Below are 13282 nucleotides of genomic sequence, written 5' to 3'. Positions count from 1 at the left end.
CAGGCCGCCTCAGGGCTCTGTCTCAGTCTTCCCATCTTCCAGCCAGGGGTGGAGAGTTGGCACGCGCACCCCTCACCCCCTCGGCCCGTGCCAGGCCTGGCATAATTGAAGGACTTCTCTCTTCTATAAAAACGAGTGGAAACTGAAAAATGAATGTGCTATTAGGCATAAAAGGCGTTAAGCCTCATAAAATTTAACGAAGATGAAGAAGAAAGCCTTCAGGGGCCAGTTGATCAACTGGGCGTCCTGCCAGGAAGACGTTACCAAAAAGTCCGGTCAGAATGGACATTTCCTGAGGCTTACTGGGCACCAGCCCTTCATACTCATAACTCCATGGGCCCATTGGGGCAGGTGCCACGCTTATCCCCTTTACAGATTCCAAAGTTTAGGCACAGAGAGGTTAAGAGGTTACGCTGCTTAAGGAACCACAACCAGTAAGTGGCAGAGCCAGGATTCAAGCCCAAACAGCCTGCCTGCTGGGCCCAGCCCATTGCCTCTCCCTGATGTCATGGCTTCCTCCTAACCTCTCCCCCTCCCCCTCCCCTCCCCCTCCCCCTCCCCTCCCTGACCCCCTCCCCTCCCTGCACTCCTTCTGTCCTGTCCACACCCACACCGGCCTCCAGGACATGCCAGACATTCCTCTGCCTCAGGGTCTTTGCACCTGCTGCTCCTTTTAGGAAACTTTTCTCCCCTCATCTCCTTTGAGGTCATGTGAACATCTCTGTGAAGACTCCCCAGACTCCTCTAAAGGGACTGGGAGCTCTGTCCTTGTACCCCGGGAAGGCCTGACCCAGATAAGGGAGGTCGGACTGGGGCCGGGTGAAGAGAAACTTCCAGGTGCCTCTGGGCAAGGGTCAGGCTGCTCTCGGAGGCCAGTGGGGGCCAGGAGGCTGGCTGGCTGGCTGGCTTTCGGCACTCCAGGACACATGCGGGTGGGCAGTGGTTCTAGTGGCTCTCTGCCCAGTTTTCTAGTCCACTGTGGTTGACTGGTCGGTGGATACAAAAGAGTCGTAGCCTTGACATGGAAGGTGATGTGGGGAAGGAAGGAGACAGGCCTGTCCTTCGCTAGAGGACCAGGAAGGCTGTCCACCCCCTGCAGATGGGGAACCCTGCTGGCCTTCACTGTGAAGCTGGTGGAGCCCAGGTTCCTCCCAGGGCCACTGCAGACGTTTACCCCATGTGTGCACCTGTGCTCTCACCCAGGACACCAACGGCCTGTGAGAAGGGCAGCCCTGTCCCCACAGGAGGAAGCCCAGGCGTATCTGTGACCTCAGCGTCACCCCATGCTCACTGCTGCTCTGGGCCTGGACTTGGGCTCCTAGAACAGACAGGGAGGTCAGCACACAGCCCATCACAGACACAGACCCACAGGGTGCTCATCTCAGATGGAATCCGGAATTCTCAAACCCCACCCTGAACAGACGCATTCCCACCACACCTCAGGGGCCTGCTTCTCCACACCCCTGAACTTCTCTTCACTCCCAAAGAAATTCTTTGGTAGAAAACACAGGTGCGGTTAGAGCCACAGGTCAGAATTTATTTCCTACCACCTCCTGGAGAGCATCTTCAAGGAGAGCGTTCTGCTCAACATCATTTACACTGAAAAACAGAAAAGTATGGGAACGTCCCCAGTGGTCCAGTGGTTAAGACTCTGCACTTCCACTGGAGGGGGTGTGGGTTTGATCCCTGGTTGGGAAACTAAGATCCCGCGTGCCACATGATGGAAAAACAGAAAAGTATGACTTGGTAAGGCACCAGGTAACCTGCCTCAGGGCCTTTGCACCTGCTGTTCCTTTTAGAAAACTGGGGAGAAGACCTGCCCTCCTCTGGGCTTGTGTAAGAGGTGGGTGGTTTCTCATAAGTATGTCAAGCACAGAGATCAACATTACAAAAGGTTCATTTCTACACACATGGTGAAAAGAGATGACAGTTGTAGAGGACCCTGTATTGTTAAATTATGACGGGCCTACACCGCAGGACTTATGCTAGGGTATTTCCCAAAGCACAACTCTGATAAAACGTCCTCCTCGATACCAAGCTGTTAAGTTTAACAACGTCTGAGCTCTGAAGTGAATCAAATTTATATTTAACTCGAGCACATACTTTTAAAAACTTTTCTGCCCAAATCTTTATTTTCCCCAAGAAGTAAAAATGGAGGAAAACCTCGAGTACAATTGTGCATTTACTCTTCTACAAATTTGGCAACATATTAAAACCTGTTGCATCTCAGTGTCAACCTTCTGGATTTTTCGCACTAATAGTACAGGCTGCATCAAGCGGGGCTGAAAATGAAACACGAGTAAAGCTCTGGAACTGGACCACAGAGGTGTTCCTTACCAACCGCTGGCCCTAAAGGCAGAGGGTGGCAAAGGTTCCCCCCTCCACCGGGGGACCAAGAAGAGCCCCATATGCTGTCACAGGCATAACATTTCTTTCAAGTTTTGTGTTCAGTCTTAAAAATTAACTGCATTTTACTCCATGACATTTGCTTTACTATAAAAATACTGTTTGAAATCACTTGCCAGTCAAATAACCCTTCCTCACCCGCTCCACACCAGGGCAGGCAGAGCCCCGTCTGGGAAGCTCACGGGTAGGTGAGCCAGGCACCAAGCTTCGAACACATTTCATTAGGTCCGTTTGGGGCATTTCCACAAATGAAGTAATTTTATTCACTCAGGATGTAACTAAACGCTTCAGGAAGCAATGATATCAGTTTCAATGTACTGAAAAATAAATAATAAACAGCATGTTTTTCAGTTTTTAAACAAGGAAATTAGTTAATTTTATTTACTAATAGAAATAAAAGAAGCCTCTAACCTAAAGTATAGTCTGATCATTTACTTTCTGTAAAAAGAAACACAAATTGGATTTTTTTTTAAACATAAAAAGGACAAGACCCACAGAAAGATAAACTCCTCTCCTCTACCTGCTGGCATTACAGAGATTTCCCCAGTTACTGACTGATATTGGTAGATCTGCATCACCACCGCAAGCCTGACGTCACAATCTGATGCATTCAGCTACTTCTCGGCATCTCAGAAGCAGCCCCATCCCAGAGAAAAACTGCTCTCTGGCACTTCGAGCACTTTTCCCCTCCAGAATATGAAGCGCTAAATACCGCCACCTGGAAGAACACAAACATGTCACCAATCTGTGGTTTTCTGACTGTTCCACAGTGAGGAGACAGCTGAGCAAGGGTGCTGCGGTCCCTGCCACCACCGATCCCACACGAGGCGCTGTCTCTATCACCAGCTCCCTGAAAGGCATGTGTGGATTTCACTGGCTGTTTTAATAAGTTTCAAGAGACATTCATATTAAAATAGGTTCTAAGAGACGCTCATGTTTTAACATGGGCTCCAAAATGTGTGAAGATCCACCTAGAATCACATCTCAAGGCATCATCAAAAAGAGATCTGTTCCAGAAAGTGTTAAAAGAGGAAGCCAGGCTTCCCTCACAGCTGTTTCTGGGGCCACATTTTTTCCCATTAACTGTTTAAAAGTCTGAATCAGAAGCAAGAATGGCCACCTCTATATCCGTGTTTGCGTGCGTACACAAAGAAGTACCTTTACACTGACTTCAGGAAAATAAGGACATTTTGTGTCCCCCAAACATCTGCCTGCTACAGGCCTTGCAAGAGGGTTCACGCCCCCTGAAGATGGGGCAAGGGAAGCCTAGAAGGTAAGAAACAACCCCGACAGGTCTCCTGAGCGCTGTCATCACAGAGGTTCAGGCAGTTTGGCTCATGTGTATGACAGCAAATACCATGCTCTGAGCGCAACGTGAATCACTCCCTAAAGAAAACAGAGCTATCACTTGCTACACTCCTCATGGCATTTTGGCTGTTGATACGGTCTCAGGATGAAAAACTCCCATCAACAACTTTTCCTTTTTGGTCTACACAGCACCATAGTTAGTGGCATGTTTTTTTGTTGGTTGCTTTTAAATCTTAAGGAACCAGGTATAAGAATACAACCAAAGTGACTGATTTGAGGTTTTATAGGCAGAGGTCTCTCTCTTTTTTTTTCTCAGATTTTTGCTCCTTAAAAAAACAGGGGGGAAAGTATGAGGTCTCAAAGCTAAGAGTTACTCTGACCGTAGCTGGCCCTCAATCAAGGGACAGCTAACCATGCCATTTCCTCTTTGTTCTTCTGTGCATTATCTCGTGGCAAAATTTCACTCTGGACGCCCAGATCTGAGGTGACTTTTCATATTAGATATAAATTAATCCAAAGGTCTAGAGCTCTAAATTCCCAGAGTCATGACAAACTCTTAACTTACTTCAAAAATCTCTTGCATAAGTATCTCATCCCTCGGCTCAAACAAACGAGAAGGTCAAAGGCAAGAAAGGATACATACATTGGAGCATCTCCTATAATCCATATACACGCGCATTCTCTATACAGGTTCTACATGGTCAAAGGAGTTGTTTCAGCTAATATAGCCTCTAGCGCGGAGTTCGTCGGAACACAGCCCGTCGGGGCCCCACCAGCATCATACGAAACAGCAGTACTTCTTCCACCAGGACTTGGACAGGGTCTTCATCTTGTCCGGAGTCCTGCTCTTGGACTTCCTGGGCTGCTGCTGAGAGTCCGAGTACTGGATTCCGGCGACGATGGCTGCATCAAAGACCTCTTTGAGGTTCTTCTGAGTCAAGGCCGAGCACTCGATGTAGGAGGCAGCTTTGATCTCCTCAGCACACAACCTGGCCGCCTCCTCGGGCACGGGTTTCTCTTTGCATTTGTCCAGCTCGATGAGGACTTTGACGTCTTCTCTGAGATCCGACTGCGTCCCCACGAGGATGATGGGGGCTTTGGGACAGTGGCAGCGAATCTCCGGCACCCATTTCTCACTGACGTTCTGGAAGGAAGAGGGGCCCACGACACTGAAGCACAGGAGGAAGATGTCGGCGCTGGTGTAGCACAGCGGCCGGAGCTTGTCGAACTCATCCTGCAAGCAAGTCAAGCACCCAAACGTTACCTTTTACATCAGGTCTCATCAGCACAAAGACCGTTTGAACGTTTTTCTGGAAAGGGTCTGGCAGGTAACAGAAAGCCCACGACGGGTGGAAGGAAGAGCGAGAGTCCTCAAAAGGCCCCTGCTGCCAAGTGGGGCAATGCTCCCAGCCCCTGGAAACCTGCCCGACGTGCTCAACGTTTTCCTTGATGCTCTAGACCTACTTGCAATTTACCACAGGAAAGGTCCTTAAATTAGATGGATTTTCAAAATAAAATTTACTTTCTCTAGGCTTCAGCACAGAGTAACTCAGACCCACTCCTTCAACTCTGGTACTTAGTCAGGCTCTTAAAACGTACACAGTACCCACGCTGATCCTCGGGGCTCCACCCTGACTCCAGGGAGCCCCAGTCTGTGAACCCAGCACCTCTGTAAGGACCCATCCCTGCCCATCCTCACAGCAGCGATGAGCCATGCCTGTTCCATCCCATCTGCGCTGGGCACACCCAGGGCACATTCAGGGCACACGCGGTGCAGAATCATGGGAATCAGACACAGGTCTGGAGTTGAGGACCTGGACTTGGCCACTCTCATTAGGGACCCAGAGAATGTGTGCCTCTCAATGTCACATACAACACTGGTGAATACAGTCTCACACTTGCTGGATATAACACTTCTCGATTTATCTTTTTCTCCCTCCCTCCTTTTCTCTTACTTTCCCTCCCTTCTTTTCTCTCCATGAATCCCAGAGGCCCCCACGCACGATGCTTTGGGAGGATAAAGAACCAGAGAAAGGGTGTACCCACCCAACTTCTGAGGGATAGAGAACTGGATGGAACAAGTTAGAGTTGATTATATAAACCAACCACCCACCACGCTGCTGAAGGCCGTGCCGCACTCACTCACTAACAGAGATGCATGTGGGACTCCAGGCACCACGCATCAGACACCAGACTCCAGGGGATTTGGCTGGGGACAGACAGACATGGCCTCAGCCCTTGTAGGGACATCTGTCTCCAGATCAGTGTTTCTTTATATCAAACACCCTAGAGTCCCCTGCAGCACCATATTTAGCTAACTGAAAGCTTTCACTCATCTCTCTTCTAGGAAAACATTTACATCATCTCATTTCTATCTGAAATTTCTATATGTGGGTGCCAACCATCCTCCGGCATAAGGTGACACATAGGTTCCGTAAACGTCACCCAGGTTTCTGCCGCTCAGTTGACGTGTATGATCGTTTACGAACTATTATTTGCGTGCATGTTATGCAGCATCTGTGGCCTTTTTCTAGGGATGAGGGAAGCCTGGATCTTCTTATTTGAGTTCACTTTCCTCATCTGAGGCTCCGTATTTCAGTTTGTGGGGCAACAACCAAGTAACAATATTAAAGTCAACCAATATTAAAGTCCTTCCTCAGGAAGGAATACGGCATCTCTCCGTGTCACTGCCACTTCTCCGACTTCTACACGCAAAAGTTAAAAAGGAAGAAAGAAGAAAAAAAGCCTTGGATTTCTTAGTGCCAACTTCGTGCTGAAAGAAGAGACACAGAAACCCATCCAGGTGGCCCACGGCCCAGCCACGAGGATCTTTTAATGAAACATTCCCTCTGTTCTCGGAGGCCTGCAAGGAAGAAGCACAGGACGGAGGCGTTGCCCGCGCTGCTGGCAGTCATCGCACCTGCTGGGCCCTGGATCTGGGGTTGTGTTACCAATAAAAAGAAAGGTGAGCACAGGCCCAGGCCTCGTGACCGGGCTTTGGCAATCTGGCTCCCAGACCTCTGAGGTTCTGGCTGAGGGACTCGGGAAGCAAGGCAGAAATTAAATCCTGCTGACCAGAAATCTTAGCTATCTGCTGAAATAAATGCAGCACACGTACGTGTGATAAGGCCAACTGTAATGGACCCTCAAGGAAACGTGCTCTGAGGCCCAGAGATGTGCCTGGGATGCAGGGCAGGGCAGGGCTGGGTGGGATTGACAGGCCAGCTGGACAGCAGTGCTAGTCAAGCTGCAGTCGGAGTTCTTCTTTTTTTTTTTTTTTTTAAGTATAAAGATTTCCCCAAGTGCCTCATGGTTCAGAAGGCTGAAGAGTTTTCACCTGCTATTGGTCACTCTCTTTCAGTCTGATCAATTTCACCTGGCGTGAAATTGATCACAGTGAAATTTCCACAGCATTAAAAACTCCTTTTAACATCTTACATGCTCACTGAGCCCCCAACAAGAAAACTCCAAGGCACAAGAAGCGATTTCTAGTTATTTACCCAGCTCTCAGCTGCTATGTGAAACCTGCGTTTGGTCCCTAGGCCACGGCCACCGGTGCTCACATTCTCTGGGACTTTGCAAAGGAGGTCGCTCGAGTCGCTGTGTCCTCAGGAAGCTACCATGACAACTGCCTGTGGGGGTGGGCGCAGTGCCACGGGCTGGGACAACACGAAGGGAATATGGCACGTGTCAAATCGAGTCCCTTGAAAGGTAGTTTATCAGATCTGGAGTAGGGAGGGTAGGAAAGGACTACCACCTTACCCAGCTTTGCTTATGGTCAAAGCAAATACTGATACTTGGGGAGCGGGAAAAAACTGACTTTGTCTCACCAGCTGTGTATTTTTCACAAATAGTTTTTGAAGCTGGTTTTCTACAAATCTGTAGACGGTTGGCCTCATTCCTTACACAATTAGACATACTTACTAATCAGGTAAGAAATACTGTGAATCTCAACCAAAAAAACTGCTGGGAGGGCTTCCCTGGTGGCACAGTGGTTAAGAATCCGCCTGCCAATGCAGAGGTCCCAGGTTTGAGCCCTGGTCCGGGAAGATCCAGCTATGCCACGGAGCAACTAGGCCCGTGCGCCACAGCTACTGAGCCTGCGCTCTAGAGCCCACGAGCCACAACTACTGAGCCCGTGAACCACAACTACTGAGCCTGCGCTCTAGAGCCCGTGAGCCACAACTACTGAGCTCACGTGCCACAGCTACTGAAGCCCGCGTGCCTAGAGCCCGTGCTCCGCAACAAGAGAAGCCACCGCCATGAGAAGCCCGCTCACCGCAACGGAGAGCAGCCCCCACTGGCGGCAACTGGAGAAAGCCTGCGCCCAGCAATGAAGACCCAACGCAGCCAAAAATAAGTAAATAAATAAAACAATGAATCTATTCAAAAAAACAAACAAACAAACAAGAATAACTGCTGGGAGAGCAGAAGGATAATTTCCAAATAAACCAAAGCGTACCAACTTGCACCAAAACCTTTTCATTTCCCGAATTATGAACCTTTTCCATGAAAATACGTTTAAAATGATTCTCTTGATGCCCTGACTTTGAAACAGACCCTATTAAGGAAAAAATTAAATTATTTCTTGATAATTCAGGATCATTTCTACATAGTGTTCCTGGTAAAAGACCTATTCCTCTTTCAAAATTGCTCAGAGATTTTCCTCCTGGGTCTACCCATCCTGCCCCTTGAGCTGACTTTGCTGTCCTCCTCCTGTAACCTCACTGGTTTCTTTCACAAGTTCTACTAACAGGTAGACTGTAAGTCTGTTGAGCGGCAAGCCCATGACTTAAGTTTGCCTCCCCCAGGACCCAGCACTCCATTTATTGATTGATCCATTCTACAAACCGTGAAGAAGCCCCACTCTGTACCAGGCACCGAGAAGGCATGAGGCAGGGAACCCCAGCCCGGGAAGCCATGTCTGCCAGCAGAACCAACACCTGACAGGCGAGCCAGTGGTGGGCAGCTGCCTGCACTGGGCTGCCTGCTCCTCCCTAAAGGGTCCCAGATAAGCACACCCTTTGGTGTCTTGCGTTCTCCTGCCTTCCGTCTCATTCTCGGGCTGTTCAGCTGCCACATCTTGCTACAAAAGGGAGGCCTCTGTTTATGGAGGCGCTACTCGACCCTCATTTTATTTTATTTTTTGGCCGTGCTGTACGGCATGCGGGATCCTAGTTCCCTGACCAGGGATCGAACCCACGCTCCCCACGTTGGAAGCCCAGAGTCTCAACCACTGGACCTCCAGGGAAGTCCCGGTCTTCATTTTAAACATCAGAAAATCTGACCCGAGGTAGGAAAAACATTCTCACTTTATACAAAGCAATTAAGCTTTCATTATAAATAGCAGCAGGGCGTCCAGAAAGATTAAATATTAGAAGAGCCTGTGTTCTTTGATTTTTCTTTTCCACAGGCAAGAAAATGCAGACCGGTTGATTTTTTCTGCTCCCCATAAAGGGGGAACTGGGAAGCCCCAGTGGAAGGGTAAGGACAGAGCAGAAGAGGTTTGGCTATGACATGTGCCACCGTGGCCACCGCCAAACCAGCGTTCTGCTGGGGATCAAGGCTGCCCAGTCTTGTGTCACATCGAGGTTTGAAAAACAAAGCCCTGACTGGATTTGCTCTCCCAAGTGGGTGAGTAACTGAGAAGCCCTGGTGTGGTGGAGGTTCTTGGGGACACTGGAAAGCCAGCTTCTTCTTTAATGTATATGGTCGTGTGACACCTCAGAAGTGAAGTGGGCACTTTTACCTGCCAACAAAGTACCCCAGCACTTTCTCAAGTGCTGGAGAGACTACATGCTTAGTAACTTGTCACTTTGGCAAACTCAAGAGACGGCACCCTGGGCCCTCACAGAGCACGGTGAGAACTCAGTGACATGAGCACCATTCGGGGGGACCGGGGTCCCTGGAGCTCTTCAGGGACACCCCAAAGGGGACCTCACACCGGGTCTTCCCACCAGCTCCTTGGCTGTTTTGTCCAAGTGCCTGGCCAAGACAGGAATAAATGTTCGCGATTCGGAAGGATCAGGTCCCGGCTCATTCATTCCTCCAGCTCAGGACAGCCTGGGCCGCTGTATCTCTGCTTCAAGGGATGGGAGCAACCCCAGCAAGTCCAACCATGCTCAGGAAGGGAAACATTAACACTTACTGACGTGAACTCCATCTTCTTCTTGAGTAAGTTTATTAAGTATTTGACTTGCTGACCTTTAATAAAATGATCGTAAGCTACGGCCAACTTACTTTGAGAAATGAGCACAAAGCAACATTGATAATTTTTAATAAAAACCAGAGAGTAAATAAGATCCGAAATTCCCAGAAGATAAGAACCTCTCTTGACCCTGTTTCCCCTGTCCTGCCCACACAGAGCCGGGCCAAACCCTGTTTTATTGGCACGGAGCTCTGTGTCCCCACCACCACCCTCTGTGAGGAGCCATACGTGGGGGTGGGGCTCTAGAATGGCCCAGCTGGGGCGGGGGTGAAGGGCTTTAAAAGGCCCTGTCCGCGCCCAGCACCGAGCAGCGATGTGATACTGACCTGTCCTGCAGTGTCACAGAGCTGGAGTCTCACGGGCCGCCCATCCACGGAAACCACAGCTTAAAAATAAGACCAAAAGGACTGTCAGGGGGGTCTCTTTTAACCTTTTCCAGAAGAATGATAGTTTTAATTTGTATGACCATTCTCACTCCAAACCCTTCAGCTCCTATTCTGGGTCCCCAGTGAATTTAAGACTTGCCTAAAACAAAGAGGCCCGTGAGGTATTTCTGCACCCAAACCTGCAGGGTGGGCAATTCGCTCCATGCCCCAGAGAAGGCAGGAGGCCAGAAGCTTTGATGGCACCCAGAAGGGCCTGCGTTTTTCTCCCAGCCCCAGAAGATTTATTTTCCTGTCACACTTGTTTCAAAAAACCCAAAAACAACACTGGGGGGTAAGTGGGAACCAACCTTGCAGCTTTAAGTCAGTGGAAACTCTCACAAATAATTCTGCTTTCCCTTGGGAAACGTTTGGTGACTTTGGGGTTTATCATAAAAGTGTGGCTTGTTTTGAGAACACGTGCAAACACAGGCTGCCCGCATTGTCCTGCTTATAAAAGAGGGCACAGCTTATCTCTCCATGTCAGCTCAAAGAGCGGATTAAAAGAGAAAAGGAAAGGAAAGAAAACCATTCCCACCTTTCCACTGGGAAGGGGTATCTGGGGAGGGGCCTGCATCAGGGCGCTGCTCTGAGGTCTCTATTTGAATGAAGTACTCCCTTTTGTCTCAATACAACTTTCTAAATTGTTTATACATGTTTACACTACTCAGTTGGGAGGAGGAAAAAAAAGGAAAAAAACAATATCGTTTAGGTGGGAAACCCAGTAGCACAGCACTGCTTTAACTAGGGTGACTTCCAGGAGGATGAAAGCAAGTCCTTGCCACCATGACTTTCCAAAAGATAGAGAAGCTTGTGTGTGAGTGGGTGTGTGTGAGTGTGTGTGTGTGTGTGTGTGTGCGCGCTTTAAAAAAAAAAAACAGAGAAAGTGTTTCACCCTAGCTTCCATAGATTTTAACTTTTTCTTAAATTTCAAAAAGACTTGAAAAATCAAGAGTAAGGACTCCTTTATCTTGGTAGCTACCAAACCAAATGACATAGCGCTGTACACATAAGAGCTTTCAGTAGCTTAAAGAGATACTGAAAAGATACTAAGACTCAGAAACAGAGCCCATGGGGGCGGTGGAAGCGGGGGCAGGGGAAGCGTTGGTGCTCAGAGGGAAGAAGCTGTGTTTACTCTCCAGGTTTAATCCAAACCTCGGCCCTCCCTAGTGCTTCTAGTGCCATTTCCACTAAATCCACTCTCTTCCCCCGTCTCCGCAGCTCTTTAAAAGTGGAGACGCCCTCGGGAGGGGAGCCACCAACAGGAAAGGACGGACCCTCGGGCCACAGGTAATGGCACCTGCGCGTCACCTTCCGATCGAAACCCGGCAGCAGCGCCAGCAACGTCGACCTGACGCAACTTCTCTACCCAGGAAACTGACCAGGCCACCTGGGCGCGACCTGTTAGACCCCACCGTCTGCCCCTGAATGGCGAGGCGACCGCCGCTCCCCGCGCCAGGGTTAGGGCTCCCGGTCCCCGCGGCCCCACGCCCCCCTTAGGCCCCCGCCCCCGGCCCCGCTCACCTGAGAAGTTGTCGAAGGCTGTGGGGATGTACTCGGTGGGGTAGCCGTTGGTGGTGTAGCTCACCACCAGGCTGGTCTTGCCCACCGCGCCGTCGCCGACCAGCACGCACTTGACGCCGCGCCCCTCCGCGCCGCCCGCGCGCCCCCGGCCCCCCGGCGCCCCGGGCCCGCGCCCCCCACGCTCCCGGCGGGGCGGCACGGGCGGCGCCTCGCAGCGGCCCGGGAACGCGGCGTCCCCCTGCTGCGGGGGCATCGGCCCGCGCCCGCCGCGGGGGGAGCTGTCCCCGACCCAGGCGCGAGGTGCAGACAAAGGCGGCCGGGCGGCTCGGGCTGGACTCGGGCTCGCGCGGCGCCGGCTCCGTTCCGCGGCCAAGGACTGCGGGCCGAGCGGCGCGGGGCCCTGCGCTGTCTCCTCCCGCTTCCCGGCGGCCAGGCGCGCTGGGGGCGGGCGCGGGGAGGAGGCGGGGCGGCCGCTCGTTCCCCGCGCCGGGCCCACAGCGCCCCCGCCTGCGCGCCGCGCTCTGCGCTCGAGCCGGAGCCGGGCGCGCGGGGGGCGGGACCGCGGCCACGGGCGGGAGACCCAGACAGCCGCCGGCGGGCCGCCGGACGCCCGATTGGGGCGGCGCCGAGGAGCCGGGCCGGCAGAGGGCAGCTCCTCCCGGCGCCGACACTGACGCCACCGCCTAGAGGCCCGCGGTCCCGCCTCCTGCGCCCACGCGGCCGGCGGCCAGGCTCCTCCGGGCCCTGCGCCCCTCGCCCCCTTCTCCACGCGGTCCCGGCCTCCTCGGCCACAGCGCTGCACCCGAGGGGGGCAGTGAAATGCCTGGGGGACAGTCGTCGGAAGGAGGCTGAATTAACAGCCAACTTTTCGTTTAAGGTATAGCCGCTGGCCGTCGTGTGATTTTTCTTCTTCCAAAGTAATGTATTCTATCGTTTGAGAGCAAAAGAACGTCAGGTCCTTTGTTAATGCTCGTGTGACTTTCTCTTTGGCGTGCCCTGAACCAGCAAATGTCTTTATAGCCCCAATTCCTACATTTGCTTTAATGTAATGTGGTGACGTTAGTATTATGGTTGGGGGGGCGGGGGTTGGGAATCCGTTTATCTGTGACTCCTTCCTCTACATCTAGTCAGCAATCCATCCGGAAAGACAGGGAAGCCTTTCTGGGCCTAGTCCGGACACAAAGGCTCCTCGGGGTTTGCACTGTGGTGTGAGAAGAGGCACATACTGTGAACACGAATGGTGATACTAATAATAAAAGTTACAGTAGCTAATAAACATCGATCCTTTCTTACGTGCCAGACACTGGTAAGCACTCGGCATGAGCTAGTTCCTGTCATCTTATCATTACTTATACCCATCTTATGGGTATAGGATGAGAAAATCTGAGGCACAGAGATGTTAGATAAAATGCTG

The 13282-nt window shown here is 51.2% G+C and overlaps 1 protein-coding gene across 1 annotated transcript; it reads right to left on the bottom strand.

Moving 5' to 3' along the window:
* Positions 1-1516: 1516 nt before the first annotated feature.
* On the bottom strand, positions 1517-12121 carry RHOU (ras homolog family member U). The gene is made up of 3 exons (XM_032609197.1): positions 11869-12121; positions 10249-10307; positions 1517-4948 (listed from the first exon to the last, which is right to left on the bottom strand). Exons 1-3 carry the CDS (start codon positions 12119-12121, stop codon positions 4493-4495), a joined length of 768 nt encoding a protein of 255 aa, XP_032465088.1. The 3' UTR covers positions 1517-4492.
* Positions 12122-13282: the final 1161 nt, after the last annotated feature.

This window comes from Phocoena sinus, chromosome 16 (assembly GCF_008692025.1).
Source record: "Phocoena sinus isolate mPhoSin1 chromosome 16, mPhoSin1.pri, whole genome shotgun sequence".
Lineage (NCBI taxonomy): Eukaryota > Metazoa > Chordata > Mammalia > Artiodactyla > Phocoenidae > Phocoena > Phocoena sinus.
Note: the sequence above shows the minus strand (reverse complement) of the source record. Positions and strands in the feature narration are given on the sequence as shown.

Excerpts from the sequence above, each read along its gene's own strand:
- RHOU (XM_032609197.1), bottom strand. The coding sequence starts at position 12,121 with ATGCCCCCGCAGCAGGGGGACGCCGCGTTCCCGGGCCGCTGCGAGGCG. Across the intron at positions 10,308-11,868 it reads AGCCTTCGACAACTTCTCAG|CTGTGGTTTCCGTGGATGGG; the intron begins GTGAGCGGGGCC and ends CTTATTTTTAAG. Across the intron at positions 4,949-10,248 it reads TCTGTGACACTGCAGGACAG|GATGAGTTCGACAAGCTCCG; the intron begins GTCAGTATCACA and ends ACTTGCTTGCAG.